We start from the raw sequence: 20,234 nt of genomic DNA on the forward strand, positions 1-20,234 counted from the left end.
ATCTAGACCCCTGGCCATCTGATCCACATGGATCTATGAACTACTGTGAAGCTCACTGCAGTACCAATCAATGGCCCACCAGCCTGTCTCCTGTCCTGTGCTCACAGTAATTTTTTTTCTTTGCCTATGCCCACCATTTCCCTTGAATAGCAAAAGAATAATAAATCCTTAAAGTATTTTGTTTGAAATGCTTCTAGACTCTAACCTAAGATTCTTAATTGATGGTAAAAGTCTTCTTTTCCCAAAGGCTTTCAAAATTGAGTGTGGTGTGTGTGTGTGTGTGTGTGTGTGTGTGTGTGTGTGTGTGTGCTTGTGGTTATGGCCATCTGTGTGCATATATTCAACTGTGTTCAGGTGCCAATGAAAGCCAAAAGATGGCAGAGGAAACCTTGGAGCTGGAGATGTATGTGATTGTGATTCACTTGACATTCATGCTAGGAACTGAACTTGAATCCTTTGAAACAGCAGCAAGCACTCTTAACCCCTGAGCCATCTTCCTAGCCTTAGGGTTTTATCTATCTCACTGGATTGTGATACCTCCCTATTTCCAGTTACACAAGCCATCAGCATGACTATTGACTTCTCTATACTCACACATCTAAAAGTAGAACTAGAATATCATAGAGCTCAAAGTAGCTTAGATGTGAGCATGTCCCATTTTCCCAACCATAATGTCTAAAGAATGTCACCAAACAAGAGTCCTTTCCACTTATATTTTGAACATTTCCATGGCTAACCAAAGTCTCTTGCTTGGATACTTTTGAGTTATAAATTTTCTTTACAAATGAACTATCTCCTGTTAGCTCATTCACCCTTCCAGAGGCAGAGAGAATAGAAGGATGAACCTTTCTCACTAAATAAAGAAGCATCCTCAGCCCTGCATTTGTGAAGAACACACATGGACACAGTGCTGATTCATCTTGTTGTCTAAGTAGGTGATGCTCTTTATTTTAGGGCAGAGATAGAGTGGCGATTATGTGGCTCTGCCACCTTCAATGTCACTCTGTCTCATATAGCAATGGGACAAGTATAAAACAATGATGCTGTTTTATTTCGATCGAACATGCCAAAGAGGGTTGAGGAATGTCCCATCACTGCAACTCCATTTAAACTCTGGTGTCACAGAAGAAAACCCTCAGGACTTGCCAATGAGTTAATATTTTTAAGGCACTAATTCCCATTGCTCCCAAAGACTTTCCTACCTGCCAGTCTTATTGGCTGCTAGATAAGACCCCAAGGCCTCACAATGGAAAGCTAACGCTTACTGCAGCCCAACACCCATCCTCCTACGCAGCGTGTCTTACACATTATTCTCTGAAACCAGTCACTCTTCTATAGTCTTGTGCATGCCAGTCACTGCCTCAGACACCTCCATTTCTCTCTTCTGCTTTTCACTTCCTCTTCTTCAGCAAAGATGCCTACTTAATTAGCACTGATGGACAGGGATCACTTCTGCCTTTCTTCTTCCCCAAAGATTTGCAGTGTGTTAGAAAGACTCTGAGCTCTGGAGCTAGAAAAATGTGGATTACTGCCCTAATCTTCTCACTGGCCAACTGCATGACCATAAGAATGCATACCACTCCTTTGAGCTCCAGCTCTCTTCCCTGCACAGGTCACATAACAAGCTATGAAAAAAAATTCATCTGAGTTATGAACCCTGCAACCCATCTATAAGCCAGATTAAAATGCTGTTTATGTATTTAATAAAGAACTAATTTTTAAGCTAGGTATGTAAAGAACTAATTTTTAAGCTAGGTATGGTAGTGCACACCTCTTATCCCTAATCTTGGAAGGTGGAGGCAGGAGTATTGCCCTGAATTCAAGACCAACCTGGGCTACCAAGAGAATGCAAGACCAGCCTGGAAGATTTAATGAAACCTGTATCAAAATTCATATATATATATATATATATATATATATATATATATATATATATACAAACCAAGATTTTTTTATCTTTGAATTATATAAAAATTCATAAGACTTTAGCTTGCATTCTCATGCAGTGTACTAGCTAGCTTCTTTATTGAAAAAAGTAAGAATAAAATCTTTAAAATACATGGCGTAGGCCCCTCAGACCAAGACCTTATTTCACAGATTTCATAAAAGTATATCTTGACAAAACAGTCAATCTAAAAATAGGTAACTCTAGTCAAAATACAAGCAGTCCGCCCATTCTATCAGCATCATCAATCAAACGTGTGACAATAACTATCCAGGTATAAGCACAACACATTTATTACAAAAGAAAAAGAATGTCTTCCAAAAAATTCCTTCTGACTCAGATGGGTGAGCCTGGTATCGCCATCCCCTCAGCCTTCTAACTATAATAAGTAGAAGATTTACTGATAGCACAGACAACATTCCAAGCTGATTATTAGGTCATGTGAGCAGAAAAGGCACCCCCTGTTCATGAAACAATTATGTTAATCCTTTAATTTTTTCAGAGCTTATGCTTAAAAAGCATTCTAATCCTCTAAGAATATAGGTTTGGGTTGCGGCTGCTGCTTGTATACTACTCGTTGAGATCATTAACATTTTCGAATTTCACATATGTTTCTCCACAACCCTGAGAAAAGCAAAATAGAGGATTATTACTTCCATATTAAAGTGGCAAACAGAGGCTTGTCCAGCAATGTGAGGTGTGTATAAGGTCAAACAGCCCGTTCAGGCCAGACAGGGCTTGAATTTTGATCATCTGAATCAGCATTATTTACAATGACTCTATAGCAAATATAGTTCATAAAAGTGAAGGAATTCCTCTTCCCCACTGGAAAGTCTTAACTTCCTTTGGTTTCTTTCAAGTTTATCCTGGGATTAGGTTATAATTGTGCCCGTACAAACACAAGGTCGTTTCTTTTCCCGAGTAGAATGATAAATGGAGTCAGTGTTTGAACAACTGGAAGAAATTATCAAAATAGTTTTGAGGCATGGTGTGTGTGTGTGGACATAATGACTTTCTTATGTCATGACCTGGAGACGCAATGACATATCTGGCCTCTGCCCATAAAGAATCACATGACAGGTTATTCTATTCTAGTGAGACTTTTAAGCAGAAGTGGGCCAACGTGATTGTCTAAGCAGCAACAGACCATAGGCTGGAGCTTACAGTTCTAAGAAGCTCTTCATGGATTACAACCCAGACTGTAAAACTTATTTCTGAACCAGTTTGGGCACAGTTGCTTGACTTTCAAATGCAGCCATAACAAAGAGTGGAGGTAGAAAATCTGTATAAATGAGAACATGGATGAGGGGCGTTGTGAACATGTGACCTCAAAAATGGGAGACACGTTAATGGCTGACTTGGTACTTCCAAATATGGAGGGAATGTCCATGTAGACAGCAGATGAAAACCAGAGTGGATGGGTGACTGTCACTATAGTTAAAGTGTCTAGATTCCAGAGACCCTGGCTGCAGAACCCCGAGTGTGAGATACTTTGTTCCTCTCTTGGGTAATAGCTACTGCAGTCAAGACATCACCAACCACCCTACTTATATCATTCAAACAATAATTTATCCAAACTAGAAATGGTCCTAAGTTACAAAGTGGCTGGTCAGTGCACACACACACACACACACACACACGTAAAACAAAAAGGCATGAGTGTGGTGGGCCCAGAGCTTTCCCATCACACCCCCTAAACAGGGATGGATGGGTCTCTGTGACTTCACAGCCATCCCGGGGTCCCATCCTCACTCCCATAGCTACATAGTGAGACTCCCCAACTTTAACAATAGCAGATATTATTAAGGTAGACTGATTCAAAGACAGCTCGTTTTGCTACGCCTGTCTGTCACTCTATCCACTCTACCCGTTTTGCTCTCTCATTTCCTCCTCTAAAAGAAACAGAAATTGGGTAAAAATAAATTAACCACTGTTATTGATCCCAAAACATGACTTTTTTTTCTCTTCTGGATGTCAAATATAAACTTCAATGAGATTAAAAATAGAACTCAGAAATGACTGAACTGAAAGGAAGTGAGAGCATTCAAAAGCAAAAAGCATTCCCCTTCAAAACTCTGCTTTTTGATGTGGTTGGAATCCAAAAAAAAAAAAAAAAAAAAAAAAAAAAAGGACTGGGCCTCCCACAAAGTACTTGAAGGATTAATATCTGTTCTTTGATTATGTCATGAAAAAAATAATAATATAATCCTATAATTTCTGCACTACTTGTTTGATGCTTAAGCCTTATATGAACAAAGGGTCTTGGAGCCAAATGTAATTTTTATGCATATGTGAAGCTGAGAAATGTAGGTTTTGATCTCAAGGTACATCAACCCCATGCTCCACTGGGAGAGGCTTCAGAGTTAGCAACAGCTAATGAAGGTACAGCCATCTCTTCTTCCAATGTGGTCACACGCTGACCTCTCTCTGCCTCAGTGGCCCCAATGATGGCATTATTCTTCTATTGTGAAACACATTGGAACTAGAGCTACCAAACGTTGTGTTTATTCCCAGAGAAGCACAATATGGAAATATTTTAATTTAGGTAATAGTTATTTCGAAACTGAAGGACAGCATTCTCCTTATTTAAGATAAATCTAATGATGCATATTGATATTAATAGAGAAAAAAATTATTTTTCCAAAGGGATGACCTTTTTGGACCTGAATGTAAATTCAGATTTATAATTTGTATTACTTTTTAAGCTCATTACAATTTAAATTTTCTTGTATTTCCTATTTATGAGAACTGTAGTGTTGGGATAATTACCATCCATTTAAAAGTAATAAACAAAGGTTCAAAAGTAATTTGCCTCATTATGGAGTTGAATCCTTAAAATCCTCTATTCAGAAATTCAGTTTTTAAGAGATTCACTTGGAAAATATGTTTGTAAGTTAAATTGGTGTAATAAATGTTTTTCTATAAATTTATATTAAATGAGTCAGTTTTCTATAAAAAACACTTTAGAAACCCAAAGAACACCAGACATGAAGATATATAATAAAATTTGAATATATTATAGGATTATAAAATTACAATATTTTGAATAAACAATTTCACAAACATTACCAGAGCACACACACAGAAAACACGCTGCTATTTTCTAATGAGTTGTAATCTTCTAATTGAGCACATGAAGAGGAAGACTTAGCTCATATAAGGTTGGATCCTAAAAGTGCCAAAATAAAAGATAAAAAGAATTCCAATTTTATGTTCAGACTTTTCTCATGCAATTTATACAAAACATTAAGATAAGTTTTTTTTTTTTTTGCTTTCTTGCTTGTTTTGCTTTGTTAACTTGAATCAAATTAGTGGTTTTATATACCTTGAACTTATAGGTCATATAAAACATTATAATAAGAAATAAAGCAGTCGGTAAGAAATTAAATGCCTATCTTAAAATTTTAAGAGTGTAACATCTGAACCAATTACAAACATCAAGATTGTTTGGGGGACCACTGTGGGCCAATCAAAGGGATTATTCTGCATCACTGATCTCAGACTACTTTTCCCAAGGCAAGATGCTCTTCTAAGTTATCATTGGTACAAGAAGTGATGACTTTGAGGTACCAATTAATATAAATTGGGAGCGGGAGAGATATTAATTAAATGTGACACTCTGATTATTTAAACCTTCTATTTAAGTTGATCATTCAGAGCACGGTGATGGCTTGTTCTTCAAAAATGATGGATGGTATCAAGCTTTAGTGACTGCCTCTATATCTGTGCTTTCCAATACTTCAGAAGAGAAGAATAAATGATGTGAGAAGAACACGAGAACAAGTCTAATAGACAGACTGAGTAATCTCAGACCCCCAAGGTCAAAGCAAAGCAATCCATTTCTTAGCTTTCATCAACACAAGACATGATTTATCAATCGATGAACAGGATTTCAAACATTATACATCTAAATGATCTGTTCTTTGTACTGTGTAACTTTTTGAACAATGATAGATTGTGTGATATATTCCCTACAAAAGTAATGTCATGAGGCAAAACTCATTATAGTCCCCAAAACGCATTTAAAAAACAAAAAAGCGAATATGTCATCTGTCATTATTATTCCACATACCGTATGGGGAGATCATATTTCCAAACTAGATTCCTTGGGGTTCTATGCCCTTCATAGTCCAAACATTACACATTAATGTCCTTGAAAATAGTGTTCTTATTCTAATACATTTATTATGTGCAGTTTGTCAATGAGTTACAGATAATTACTAAAGACAGTATAAAACACCTCCGGATATTTCTTGTTTTGTTATAAAATTTAATGGAGTTTGAGAGATGGCTCAGTTGGTCAAGTACCTGCCACTCAAGCCCAAGGATCTGAGTCAGATCCCAGCATCTGTGTAGATAGAATTCAGGTGTGATGCTGCTGATAAGTCACTGAGACAAATGTGCCCCCAAAGCTCACCAACCTGAGCCCCAGGTTCAGTGAGAGACTCTGTCTCAGAAAAATGAGGTGATGAGGGATTAGGGAAGACATTCAGTAGGGACCTCTGGTGTCCATGGGCACGCATACACACATCTGCATATGCCCCCGCACTGATCTTTATAGAGGAAGAAGTATTGTTAACAAGAAAAAGTGCTATGAGAACATTTCTGAACCGTAACACAATGTAAATGTAAGGATAAATACTATTGTCAAGCTGTTCTCTCCCTCGTTACAGCACCTAAGGACTGTTCGATGAGGCATGCCTAGGAGAGCTCAGAAATGAGCTCACAGTGTCATGTCAGGTATCTGGGAGATGTCGCAAAATAAGATTACGTGAGAAGACTAGTCAGTGACATCATGCAGCTTCACTCTTCGTTGTACATCCCTAGAATCGCATTGCTTGTTTTCACTGACTTAACTTAGTTATTGCCTTTTTCCCACTAGTTTGTGGAAGATCTGATTGCTCACACAGAGGAGGTAGTAAAAGGGCTATACCCTTGGCTGATGATTCATTGCACCAGCTGCCAGCAAGTTGCATGTCTCGGCACACCTGGACACATGCACCGGTGACTGATTAGGAAACACATTTATCTTGGCGCATCGCAAAGGAGACACAACTGTAATTACTCTCCCTTGTAATGAAAGGCATTCTGGAACCTGTGTCCACCTCCCAAATAATAGAAAGTACTCTTTTGGACCAGATCCATATAATTGTGCCATCTGCTCTTGATACTTGGCTCTAAATATTTCCCAAATCATCCCGGTGTGCTAAAAACAAAATGCAGTTTGGAAAGACTTATTCTAACTGTTAAAATGGTCACACGAAGTCATTTTAAAACTGAACACTAATGAAAATGATCAAAACTCTGAGTTTCTTTGGCTAATAAATACAGAACATTTCATTAACCTTCACTGTGTAGTTGGAAAATTTTGTGGATTTATTGTTTTTTAAATTTAAAGAAAAGGACTATTCTGGCTAGGTTTTTCAGAGTCCTCTGATTGAGAACTGACTTAACTAGGTATCCTGTGCAAAAGAAGAAAAAGGAATCAAAGCTTTTGTTCTTCAACTTGTCTCATTATTATGACCCCAAAATTCTGGAGACTCTTAACCTGTACTGAGAAATCCTGTATATTAAGACCTTAAAGTGAGATGCTATATTAGGAGACTAGAGAGATTTCATGGCAGTTAAAAGTCTGTATCAGTATCTGAAACTGAGAGATGAACTACAGTTGAGGAAAAGGACTTCTTCACCCAAGAGCCACTCCAGGGCTATGTATCAGAAACACACAACAGCAGTATGAAGTACTTAAAGACAGACACTCATACATACACATATAATAACAACATGTCCCTAGCAAACACATCTGTCTATATTGTCAAATAACTAAACCTAGAACATTAACTGTGTCCATAACACTGATACTGTGATCTAGAACATGTTTACAAACCATAACTTGCTATTTTTTCATAATAAATATTCTCTTACATTAGATTTAGCAATCAGTCTCTTTAAAATGTTTTAGCTTTAAATGCCAAACTAAGTCCGAGTTCTTTGTTTCACATAATCAGAATTCAATAAATACTGCTCATAAATGCTAATACAAGCTGTCCTTTCTCTGGGTTGCAACATACGCACTAACGAGCCCGCAAAACTAAAAGGACTGGCCCACCTATGAATCTCTATAATCCGTGTGCTTAGTCACAAGGTAGCTTGCTTATCATCTCCAAGAAATGTAAGAACTTCCTCCTGGTAAATATTGACTCTACTTTTAATTTCAGTGACAAATGAAAGTAGTCTTATAAATTGACCATATTTCTTCATGAGCTGGTCTTCATGTTGCAATTACATATTGGTTTACATGGCAGTTGAATCGCATACGATGAGGCATCATGTTAACTTCCATTGTGGGCCTGTGTGTTCTAAACTCTGATATCTCTGATACTTGGCCACATGCAACCAGCTAACCATCTCCCAAGGTACCCGGGGTCATAATTTGATCTCATCCTACTTTGAACGGTCAACCCGTAGGCAAACTCTCTGATTCCAACCTGTTCCACAATGGTATACTTTCTTACCACCATACTTCTGTCCCTCTCTCCTCTTCTTCTCTTCTCCCACCCCCAACTCTGTTTACCTAGGGACATTTACTTGAGACTCTTGATGAGCCACGTGTCCTAGAATGAAGCTGAGAACATCTCATTTTCTCTTTGCTAGCTAACTCTGCTATGGTGTCAGTCACACCATCACACTTTTGTTTCCACACTTCCATTCATGGAGAACACAGTAAAATGCTTGACGATGAGCCTCATTCGTCCTGAAGGAGGCGCTTAGCACAATGATTAGTAGATAACCTATGCTGAATAAAAGCAAGATGAGTTAAATATCATTATATTTTATATTTTTAAATTTTCCTTCTTTAATTCAGAGATATATATTTTTTTCTATACAAAGCCCAATGTTTATTCACTAATCATGAAAATAATTTTGCAGCCTATTGTGACATGTTGTTTGACTAACATCAAATCATCTATCAGTTTTAAGGAAGAAAAGGTAAAAAATGAATAAATGAAATCACTGAGCTCCCAGTTTTACAAGTTCCTAGACTATCCTTCAGTTACTTCACACAGTTTCCATTCATCGTGTTATTCTCTCTAGTTACACGGATATTTTTAAGGAACATGTAGAAGTAATCAACTCTTTTCATTCAAGTTATACTTATAAAGAGCTCACATTAAATTATATGTATATGTTTACATAAAATAGGTTTTTTAAAAAATGCCTTTATTCTTTGCTACATTCAGATTACTAGGCAATTTAGCATTGAATATTGTATATGATCATACATAATGTGTTTATTATATTAATATTGATATATAATATATATTTGTGGGAGGATAATTTATTGTGAAAATTTAGGTCAGTTTATATAAAAGAACAATGACAGCAACAATGGTGAAATTAACCAATCCACACTGGGTTTCCTCCTCAAGCCTATGACTCAATTAGAAAACTCAAATTTTACTTCTAACAAAAGTCTTATAGTAAATGAAGTAACTTACTTTTCAGGATTTTCAACTTCTTCAGTAATAAAGTTGAGGTAAAACCTGCATTATACATAAAGAAATAACTATTAGTACATTTTACCACCATAATCCAAAGACTCACACGTTAAACTTTTAAAAATCAAACCAAGAATCATGAAAATTACATAGAAATGTGTGCAGAAAGAGGCAAATACAAAACCAGTCAGTACTCCTATAGAACACTTTCTACTAAATCATGGGGGAGGCATTAAAATGTGTAAGACACAATGGTGATGACAGGGGAAAGGCTGTAATCTGTATGACACGCTTCACAGGACAGCTCAGAACAGCCTGACACAATCCCAGGAAAGGGCACCAGAGCTAGAAGAGCAGGGCCAGCCATGAACTAAGGTTGAGGAAGCATTTCAGAGGAAGTTCCTCCCAAGCTGAACCTTCAAGAATGCCCATCATTTACTCTACTGAAGTGTTATGCGGCCATTCCAGGCCAAGGCTGACCCGAAGCACGGAGTATACCATAATGATTATGCAAAGGGGAAGGAGGAACGCTATAATATTCAGTCATACAAGTGTGTAAGAAAGCCTGGGGGGACACATTAAGTATTAGGTGGCCTGTGCTTCCTGTAAATCTAAATTTAGAGTTAGAAACAAGAGGGTCCAAATTATACGAGAGCCGACTTGTAGGGAACTGCTATTGACTTCCTACACAGAGCACAGCACACAAGTTAGGGACCAAAATTTCTAGAAATGATAGTGTATTATATGCCTCAAATTTTCTAGAAGAGAAAATTCCAAATATTCTACCACAGAAAATTTAAAACTATATTTTGTTATTGAAATGTTAATTACTTTGATTAATTATTTCATGTTCCATTCCTAAACCATAACCTAATTTCTTTGTACCTCAGAACTGCATACTATTTGCCAATTAATTCTAAATTAAAATAAGAAGATTAAACCTTCCATTCATACTTCTTCCTTTAGAGCCACTTCCAGTGTTTGCCCTATATAATTAGATTCATAAGCCTATAGAAGGAGGTCAGTCTCCGGTCTGTTCGGGTAGTTAATGTAGATACATTGTTACTTTACTACTCTGTCCATCAAGAAAAAAAAAAGCAGAGAATTTTGAACATTTCCCAGGTCCATGGTACTTTTCTGGGAAGTACATGTGAAAAGAAACATTTTAGGCACAAAATGTTTTGCTTTCATTGTCAATGGGATCTCAAACCCTAATGCTGGGGCCTGAGAAATTCTACTTTCTTCACAGTGAGTTTCTAGCAGCCCACACAGATGTAGCTAATGCTGTCCATCCTTGATTTTATTTTCCAACTAAAAGGGACTGCTGGAGGCCGTTTAAGCCCTACTAAGTTCTTCCTAAGCCTCCTCAAAACAACACTGAAGGAAATTAAGAATCCTTGGTGGTGGCGCTCGCCTTTAATCCCAGCACTCGGGAGGCAGAGGCAGGCGGATCTCTGTGAGTTCGAGACCAGCCTGGTCTACAAGAACTAGTTCCAGGACAGGCTCCAAAACCACAGAGAGACCCTGTCTCGAAAAACCAAAAAAAAAAAAAAAAAAAAAAAAGAATCCTCATGAGAACATTTGAACGTAACAACAGAAACTTGCTATATCTGCTTTCCATAAGCTCAGAGAACTCTTACAGAATAAAAGTCATGCATTCTACGGTCATTAGATGATGTGGGATTCCCCTCTGTATGCTGTGAATACCATCGGTTAATAAAGGAACTCTCTTGGGCCTCTGCAGAGAATAAAGGTAGGTGGGGGAAACTAAAGTGGATGCTGGGAGAAAGGAGGAGGAGTTAGGGAGATGTCATGTAGCCCTGCAGGAAATAGATGCCTGAACTTTACCCTTTATGTGGAAGCCATGTGGCAATACACAGATTAATAGAAATGGGTTAAATTAATACATAAGTGTTAGCCAATAAGAACTTAGAGCTAATGGGCCAAGCAGTGATTTAAATAATATAGTTTCTGTGTGGTTATTTTAGGTCTGAGCTGCCAAGCAGCCGGAACCAACAAGCGGCCTGTCTCACAACACTTAGATGCTAAAATAGCCTCTTACATGACTCACGGGATTACAGGTCTGAAAGTCAAATTCTCTTCTCTCTAAAAACACCCAGAATATTAGCCCATCGCCTGCCACATGCTTAAAGCACCTCGCAGAGTACAAGAAAGATGAGGAAGTGGGTTTTGTCCCACACTTGCAACAATCCTATCTGAAGTCACTAGTCAGTTGCGGTTCAAGAACAGGATGGCTACAGACTTAATGACAGCTTCACCAAATCAGTATTAGAAATACATTGACTGAAGAGAAGGTAGCAATGAGGGTGATATAAAAGGGCACACATACACACATATAAAACTAATAATACTTTTTAACAACTAGAAAGTTAAATTTCTAGGAACAGCAGGGTGCACTAGTAGCAGAATGCATGCAACATTGTTAGTATAGGGAAAGTGACAGTCAGTGAGATCCTTACTATGTGCACGCTCCATCTTTCCCCATGTAATGCAAGACTGGCTGGAAGAATTATAAGTGTGGACGAGCTACTATTCCTGCATTGAGTGTAGCAGAGATAGTTCTGTGGAATGTGCTGTTTGAGACAGATTTGACAAGTGCATTATAAGCCTGAGGCAACAGGAAGTAGGGGAAACAAATGCAAATCAATAAGCAAATATATAAATAACACCCAAAACTGAACAAATCACATGAATTAAGGAATAGAGCCAGGCTTTGCATGTCAGAGATAGCCAGTTGCTTATTAATAGTTGACCAACTGTTTTTTTTTCCCCCCCCGCAATAACCTTAAGGCAAGAAGGGAACTATTTGTGAAAAAGAATGTGACTTCAAATATTTTTCCATGACTCTAGGGAACAGAGAAAAGGAAAGTGGTTGGGTGTAGCATGTAGGGAAGAGGAGGAAAGCAGATCACTTGAGTGCAGGGGTCCACGCACTGTGGGACGTATACCTTGACATCTGTCTGCTCACAGTATGGGCCACAGTAGTCCGTTTCCCCTGGTTTACATCTCAAGGCCCTGGAGAATACTTACAAAGTCTATTTTCCCGGGTTTTCTAGGACTGGGCACAAACTACACTGTTGACCCTGCACTGCAGCACCCAGCCTTGTACATGAGTCTTTAAGGAAGCAGATTCTCCAGGTGAGATCTGATACAAAAGTATACAATAACCGTGCCCTGTGCTTCGGGGAGACTAAATCCATTGAGGATCTGATTAAAGAAGGCAACAAAAGACACTGAAAACCAATTTTCTATCACACGGTGAAAAGAGAGGAGAAAAATCTCACCACGCTGGGCTTAGCTTTGGACCCAGATACAGGATTGAAATTGGTTGACTTCCCCAAGGCCACAGGCGGACTGGCAGATGTATTTCTCTAAATACGGACATTGGCAATAATGTGAAAGTTGTTCTGACCCGACTCTGTGACCTGACTGAGTTAATGATTTCTTTTCCCCTAATCATGTTTCAGTGACGGGATTTTTTTATCATTCTGGATAGGTTTTGTGCTCCTTAGATCCAAAACTTTACTCCGCTCATGGTCCCCAAGGGTTGGTGGTATCTTTTTCCTATTCAGCCTAACAGCTGGAGGTGACTGCTCTTAGAGCAAGGTATCCAGGACAACAGAGGGCAAGCATGCTGCCCATCCAAACAGGTAGCAGCCTGACTTGCAACTCCTGACTATAACTGCTTTGCTTCTGTCTCACTACAAAGCCTCCACGCTGGGTTCCTCTCTCTCTCTCTCTCTCTCTCTCTCTCTCTCTCTCTCTCTCTCTCTTTCTTTTTTCTTCTCTTAGTCAAATACTGTTCTACAGCAATGCTGGGAGTGGTAGCCATTTGCAGTCCGAATGGATAAGTGTGCAAACCAGTTTTGCAATCATATGTCAAAAGATGGGAGAAATTCACTGGGCAGCGGTGGTGCACACCTTTAATCTCAGCACTAGGGAGGCAGAGGCAAGCAGATCTCTGTGAGTTTGAGGCCAGCCTGGTCTACAGAGTGAGTTCTAGGGCAGCCAAACCTAGCAACACTGAGAAACCTTGAAAAGAAAAACCAAAATAAATAAATAATATGTAGAAATTCTGATAACAAAGATTGTTCTTACAATGCTCCTGTCTTTGAGACCCATTTCAGACCCCACTTTGATCCATTTACATGGAAATAACATCTGTACTTCTGGAGTGCCAAACCCACAGACTCTTTCTTTTTCCACTTCTGTTTTCTGAGACTGAGGGCCATAGATTAAGAACCAGATCATTCCCCCTCTTCACAAAGCACCATTAAGCCTAAGCCATTACAACAACCTATAAAGCTAAATCGTTCCCTGTCATCCTCTGGCTAAGCCACTTGGATCACATAACCTCTCATTTACAATTCTAGACTTACTTTCCAATACTGTGACTGAACCCTCATGAACACACACAGACACACACACAATTGATGGTTCTTGGCTCTTCAAGCTGGGGTGAAGGCACAGAATTATTCAGGGGGGACAAAGTATAAATCAAATTTCCTGTAAACCTCCATCATAGGTGAAAACAGTGGCGCTTTGGACTTGGCATCAGTAAAATACAGTATTAATAAGATAAGTCAAGATGAAAAGACTCTTTTTTTCCAGAGAAAAATCAACCGCCCCTCAAAAACCTCAGAAGTGGAGAAAATTGGCGGTACATGAAGCAGGTGACCTGAATATTCAGTGCCGGGTGGTGGTGGAGTGAGGGTAAAAATGTTTTAATATTCCGTGGGAACAGATGCATTGTGCTCACAGGCAAAAGAAACTCCATTCAACAGAATTAATCAAATCTGCCTTGTGAAGATCACCACATCCCACATTCTTGACAGAGTACAACAGGCTCCCAGCACCCAGCTGGAGCTGAAAGCTCTTGTTCCCTCCCCTACTTTGCTCTGGGGCTCCCAGGGACCCTTGCTGTGGCTTGGCTGCTGCCCCAGGGCATGGAGCCCTGAACCAGGCTCAAAAGACATAGAAGAGTTGATTTTGCTTCTAACACTGTGATCACACTCGGTTCTTTTCTCTGCTTAGCACCACATTGTGCTTTGAACAAAAGTGAAAAGACTTCAAAACCACTGGGATTCGAAACTAAAGCGTGCACACAATGGCTGCAAAAAATCTTCTTCGGGTATACAAATAGTTTACACTGATCTTATGCTATAACCTAACAACTTTCAAACACATTTCACTTCAAAGCTATGCTAAACCTATGTAGCTATACTCTGCTGATTGGCTTCTAATGCCATATATTCACAATTTCTGAGATTAATAGAGTACATATGCTATTTATTTTGGAATGCATTTGTATATTCCCTAAAAGGAAAAACAAAAATAATAAAAAAGGAGGCAGAAAGAAGAGAATATTGTATTCATGTTAGATACACATTTACATAATTTTTGAGATAGCAAAGTTTCCTTTTGGTATGCTTAGGTTCAGAGAGTGTTATCACATCTTTAACTACCTGTTTTATAAATATGGAAAAAAGGAACTATTACAATTATTTACTCCAAAACTATGAAAATTAATCTTCCTGCAATGATTCTAGTGTTTTGACAATATTGTTGTACCTAGTGGGGTTTCTGGAAATAGTCATTTTAACTAAAGCTTTCAAGGTCAATAAAATTTAGTTGCAGGAGGTTCCTTTTGGATATTTGGTCACTGTGACTCATGGAACTCAACAGAACACTGCTGCCCCAGGGTGGAGGAAACACAACAGACAGGCGTGAAGGACGGAAGCACACATCCATGGCGTCATGCTGCCAAGCATCTCTGCTACCTGTTTGTGTTTTCAGCTACTGGAAACATTGTAATGAAATGTGTCTGGGCCCTTGAATATGCCCCATATTTGATCAGCTGACTTCATTATTGTGATTTCTCCTTCCCTGTCTTTATCATATGAACCATTTTGATCTTCTGAGACCATCTCATCTCTACATCTGAATTGTTTCTTCCTTGTGATAGGGTAGACAAAAAATAAATAAATAATTAACCGCTGTCTATAAATATCCTTGGTGTGCTTGCACCAAAGCCTTTTGACAGGGCAGGTACTAACCCTGAGTTCCCATGGCACTATCTTGTCCTCACTGATGAATAATTAGAAGTAATGCATACTAGCTGCTAAAACCCAGCATCTGTTTGTTCGTTTTTCTGCCACTGAACTAAATCTAATAGCAACCTTGACTGTCTGGGGTCTCATAAAATGACACTGTAAGTTAAAGACCTTGCCACACTGAAGGAAATTGGAAGGATTGCTGAAGAAGGATATCTTTTTAGTATCCTCCCACCTTTCCTTCATGCTTCTCTTTCTTCCCTCCCAGAGTAAACTGCAGAAGCTAGAATTTATGTTCCCTAAATGCTCATAGAAACTAGAACCTCTCTCCGCAAAGCCAACCGTAAAACCTAGAACTACATCTCTCGCTTGGTCCTGACTTTCTGCAGAAAGCAGCTGCACAGTTCTCTGCTCCACCTTGTCTCATAACACATCCTAAGAGTCTTGGTTGAGAGAGGAAATGTTATACAAGGAAGTCAAAGAGAATCTAAACAAACACGCCTCACTCTCCCTCCAGTTTGTTACCATTGCATTATATCCTTTGGTCATAAAAAATATTTTTCCTGACCTTTTAGGTCTTCACTTGTGAGAATCCCATGTCATTTGAAACTTTGACTAAATAATCACTGTGCACATGATATAATGAAAACCTAGTTGGGAGGAAATGTCTGATGGTTTCATCACTTGTCACTAGGGTCAAAGCTGACACTCCTATGATAACAGACAGATTAACAACAGAAAAGACAAATGAAATAATTTAATAAAGTATCTGGAGATATCAACTTACCAACCAGCATATGCGTACATCCCATAATAAAAAGCCAAGGGCAACCCCATCAGATTTGTATCTCTTCCTGAAAATGCATTTTCAAAGTGCTGTGTGTGCCCTGGAATTAGAATACAAGGATTTTTAGAGCTTTGCAAAGAATTGGTTTATAATTGGTAAATAATTTATTACAACCCTATACACAGTTGGGAGATGAACTACCCATTCTGACTCTCTGTTCATGGCCAACTCTATCTACTAATACCGCACCCAAGGTAGAACAGAAATCTCAAACACATACTTGTCATCTAGACCATTTTTAAGTTTTTTTGCATGTGACCAACTGGATTTAATGGGGTACTTAAAATAAGTAACTCCATTTCCCTTGCTTGAGTGTCCTCTGTTTTAACCATGACAGTTGCCTAAAGCATCTTCCATTAAACTGAAGTTTTAGGCAAAATTCTTAGAAGATAACAATGTGTCATGGTAGAGGATGAGAAGAAATCTTCAATGAGAAGACATCAAGAAATGCCTGCACTGCCTCCTACATCACATCAATTAGCCTCCGGCCTTTATCCCTAAAGTCTGTTTATTCGACACACCTGCCTCCTAAAGCAGGGAAGGCTGCAGACAAAATCCACCAACAAAGCTTATTCATATAAAGGTTCCCTGCAGCATAGCCCTTCCCAGTCACATAAGAGTGCCTATTCCCAGCAGCATAGTATAACTAACTGTGATAGGCCATTCTTCCCAAAGGGCTTTCTTTATAGAAATAACTTATTGATATTGTTTTGGTCCAAGCTACCATTTTCTTCTAGAAAAATGAATCAGAAATTATACCAAATCCCAAACCAAGTTTTACTAATTTTGGCATCAACATGGAGACGTTGTCCCCCTATTTTGTGAATAGTAAGTACCTTTTCCTTTTAATCTTTTGGGTAGTTTAAGAGATTACAAAATCAGATTTAGGTTAGTAAGTACAGATTCAAAATTAGTACCAAAAAGAATCTGTAGCATCCAGCACCCCCAAAGAAAAACAGCAAATGATATTATTTAGATAGTAAATGATCCTGCTTAAAAACTGACTTTTAATAAGTACCAAAAGGGGGCCATGAGGGCAGAAGGTGAATGATATATATATATATATCACTCTCTTGTAAGTCAAATATCAGCTAATGCTCACATCATGAGACCGAGAATTCATAGTGACAGAATGTGAGTATGGGGGCCAAGATGAACAAGTTTGTGCGACACGAAGAGTGATATTTTTCTCAAAGCAACCAACTTCTAAATGTAATTTTATGAAAACTTGACAGGGTAAATCAGAAATGCCCATTTTACTGAAATATTTTCGTGCCTTAATAGAAGGAAATTGTACACACTGAGTGAGATTCGGAAGAAGAAAAACGAACATCTGTCGGGACTTAAGAAGTTGCTCAGCTCCTAAAAGCATGTGCTACTCTCATAGAGGATCTGAGTGCCATCTGAGTGCCAAGCATCCACAACAGGTGGTCACAGTCACCTGCTGCTCTGGCTTCAGGGCATCTGATGCCCTAGTCTGGCCTTTGCAGGCACTTGTGCTCATGTGCACATGACCATTTGTAGACACACAAACATGTACACACACACACAATTACAAATAAAATATTTTTTAAAAGAAAGAAATATTTGTTGGGTATTCGTTTATGGTCCGTGGTCTCCTTAGCCTAAGAAGAGAATATCCTTCAGAGTTTGGCAATTAGTAATTAATGAGACAAAGGATCTAAACTGTAAAGACTGGGCCACAGTTCTTCGAATGAGCCTCTTGGAGAGTTTTGCAACCAGGCACATTGTTTCTGAACTTCGGGAATGTTTTGGATGCAAAACACAGGCCTTGGAAAGATGAAAGCGGCATTCAAAGGGAAGCTCCAGACCTCGTAAGCAAATGCACAGGCTACTTTCAGAATCTGGTTCGAATAGTAATAAATACACCACACTTATCAGTTATCTTTTTCTTCCTGGGGTCTCAGAAATGTGGAAAAACTAAATGACTGAGATACAAATTCTAAAATCTCAATTTCATAAAATTTCATAGTGAAATAAGGAAAATATGTCTGGTCTCCAAAGTCCTAAAATATGCTTCAATGCAGTAACATCCTCGGGGAATTTCTCTGGTGTGGGAGAAGCAAGAATTAGGGTGGGCCTATGTTCTGGATGCCATAGCAATAATTAAAATATCACTGTATTGTAACAGACAGGAAAGACTCGGGAGTTTCATCTGGCCTCTGTACTCAAGGAGATGGCAATGCAGTAGCAATTGCTAAGCATACCCCACTTTCTACACATACATAAATGAGGGGTCAGAACCAACTGCAGAGTATAACTACCTATCATATCTGGCATTACACCAAAAAGGAAAACCCAGAAATCAGCCGTACGTAGAAGGCCTAGGGACTCTTCCTTCGTCTGCTTTCCAGAATCTGAAAGGCTCTCTGCAGAAGACTAGAAAGTCAGCTCGGGAGATGACAGTACCCAGAGTGTGGACCATTTTGCCTCCATTCATAGTGGTTGTGAGTTGGCCAGCTCCATAGAGACCATGGAGAACTGGGACCACGAGCCCACATCTTCTCCCACATCGGCCCTGCTGTTCAAATGATTCATTGTGTTTACTCTGGGGCTGAAGTTTTGGGATTTGATGAAAGCATTTTCCTGGCAGGATTCTGAGATCGCCCACCAGGCTGGTTGAATGGACAAGAACAGTTCCCTCTCCCAGCTAGAGTGAGCAAGTTCTCAGTGTTCGGTGCCTCCACCGACGGCAATGATTTTGCTGAACTTTGCTGCTTCCTTGTGTGCTGTGGTAATTCCTCCTGCAGGCTCATGAAACTGCTCTATAACGTCCTGTCCTTGGAACTGACAATGTCAATGTAGACAACACTTAACATGCCCACATGATACCTCACCTCTTTCCCATTGATTTGCTCTAATCATTTCTTGCTATTTACTGATTCAGGCTCTTTTTCTCCTTCAGTCATTTCTACCAAATCTAAGCAAATATCATCATTACTAGGCCAACCCTAACTCCGTGATAGCGTTCCTCAAATTCTTATCTTATTTAGTAGGAAGTTTCATGACAAATAAATCCAGAAGTTGCCTCATTTCTTCAGAAATACAAATTTACAGAGAAAATAATGTAATAATAAGAACTAAGTTTTGTTTCCATCAGTTGCTGGATGAAGGTTCTATGTTGATATTTAAGATATTCATCAGTCTGATTACAGGGCAAGGCCAGTTCCGGCACTCTCTCCTCTACTGCTTAGGGTCTTAGCTGGGGTCATCTTTGTGGATTCCTGGGAATTTCTCTAGTGCCAGGTTTCTTGCTAGCCCTATAATGGCTCCCTCAGTCAAAATATCTCTTTCCTTGCTCTCATCTCTGTTCTTCCTCCATCTCTATTATCCTGTTCCCTCAAGTTCTCCTCCCTGATTCCCTTCTCCCCTTGTCTTTCTTTTCCACCCTCCTTACTCCTCCCACCCCACGCTCCCAGGATTTATCCCTACTGCTTAGACTGGCTATTTTGGGAACCTGTTCTCTTTGCATGGATACCTTGCTCAGCCTAGATATAGTAGGGAGGGCCTTGGACCTTCCCCAAAGCAATGTGCCTTACCTTCTCTGAGGAGTGGATGGGGGGGATGGGGTGGATAGGTGGAGAGAATGGGAGGAGGGGAGGGAGTGGGAACTGGAAATGAAATGTAAAATGAAAAAAAAAAAGATAGATTGTTTTCTTTTTAAAAATAAGTAAATAAGGGGCTGGAGAGATGGCTCAGTGGTTAAGAGCATTGCCTGCTCTTCCAAAGGTCCTGAGTTCAATTCCCGGCAACCACATGGTGGCTCACAACCATCTGTAAAGAGGTCTGGTGCCCTCTTCTGGCTGCAGACATGCACACAGACAGAATATTGTACACATAAAAAATAA

At 39.2% G+C, this 20,234-nt stretch overlaps 1 protein-coding gene across 2 annotated transcripts in view; it reads right to left on the reverse strand.

Moving 5' to 3' along the window:
* Slc7a11 (solute carrier family 7 member 11) overlaps positions 1 to 20,234 on the reverse strand; it is a 75,179-nt gene that overhangs the window by 32,403 nt on the left and 22,542 nt on the right. For both annotated transcript variants that reach the window (XM_050138356.1, XM_050138357.1), the window contains 2 exons: positions 16,306 to 16,405; positions 9,445 to 9,489 (listed from right to left, as the gene is read on the reverse strand). In XM_050138356.1, the coding sequence (XP_049994313.1) occupies positions 9,445 to 9,489; positions 16,306 to 16,405 (145 nt within the window). The remainder of the gene's footprint in view (positions 1 to 9,444; positions 9,490 to 16,305; positions 16,406 to 20,234) is intronic.

The sequence above is a fragment of the Alexandromys fortis genome, unplaced genomic scaffold, assembly GCF_014885135.2.
Source record: "Alexandromys fortis isolate MF-2015 unplaced genomic scaffold, M_Fortis_MF-2015_v1.1 scaffold_15, whole genome shotgun sequence".
NCBI classification, from domain to species: domain Eukaryota; kingdom Metazoa; phylum Chordata; class Mammalia; order Rodentia; family Cricetidae; genus Alexandromys; species Alexandromys fortis.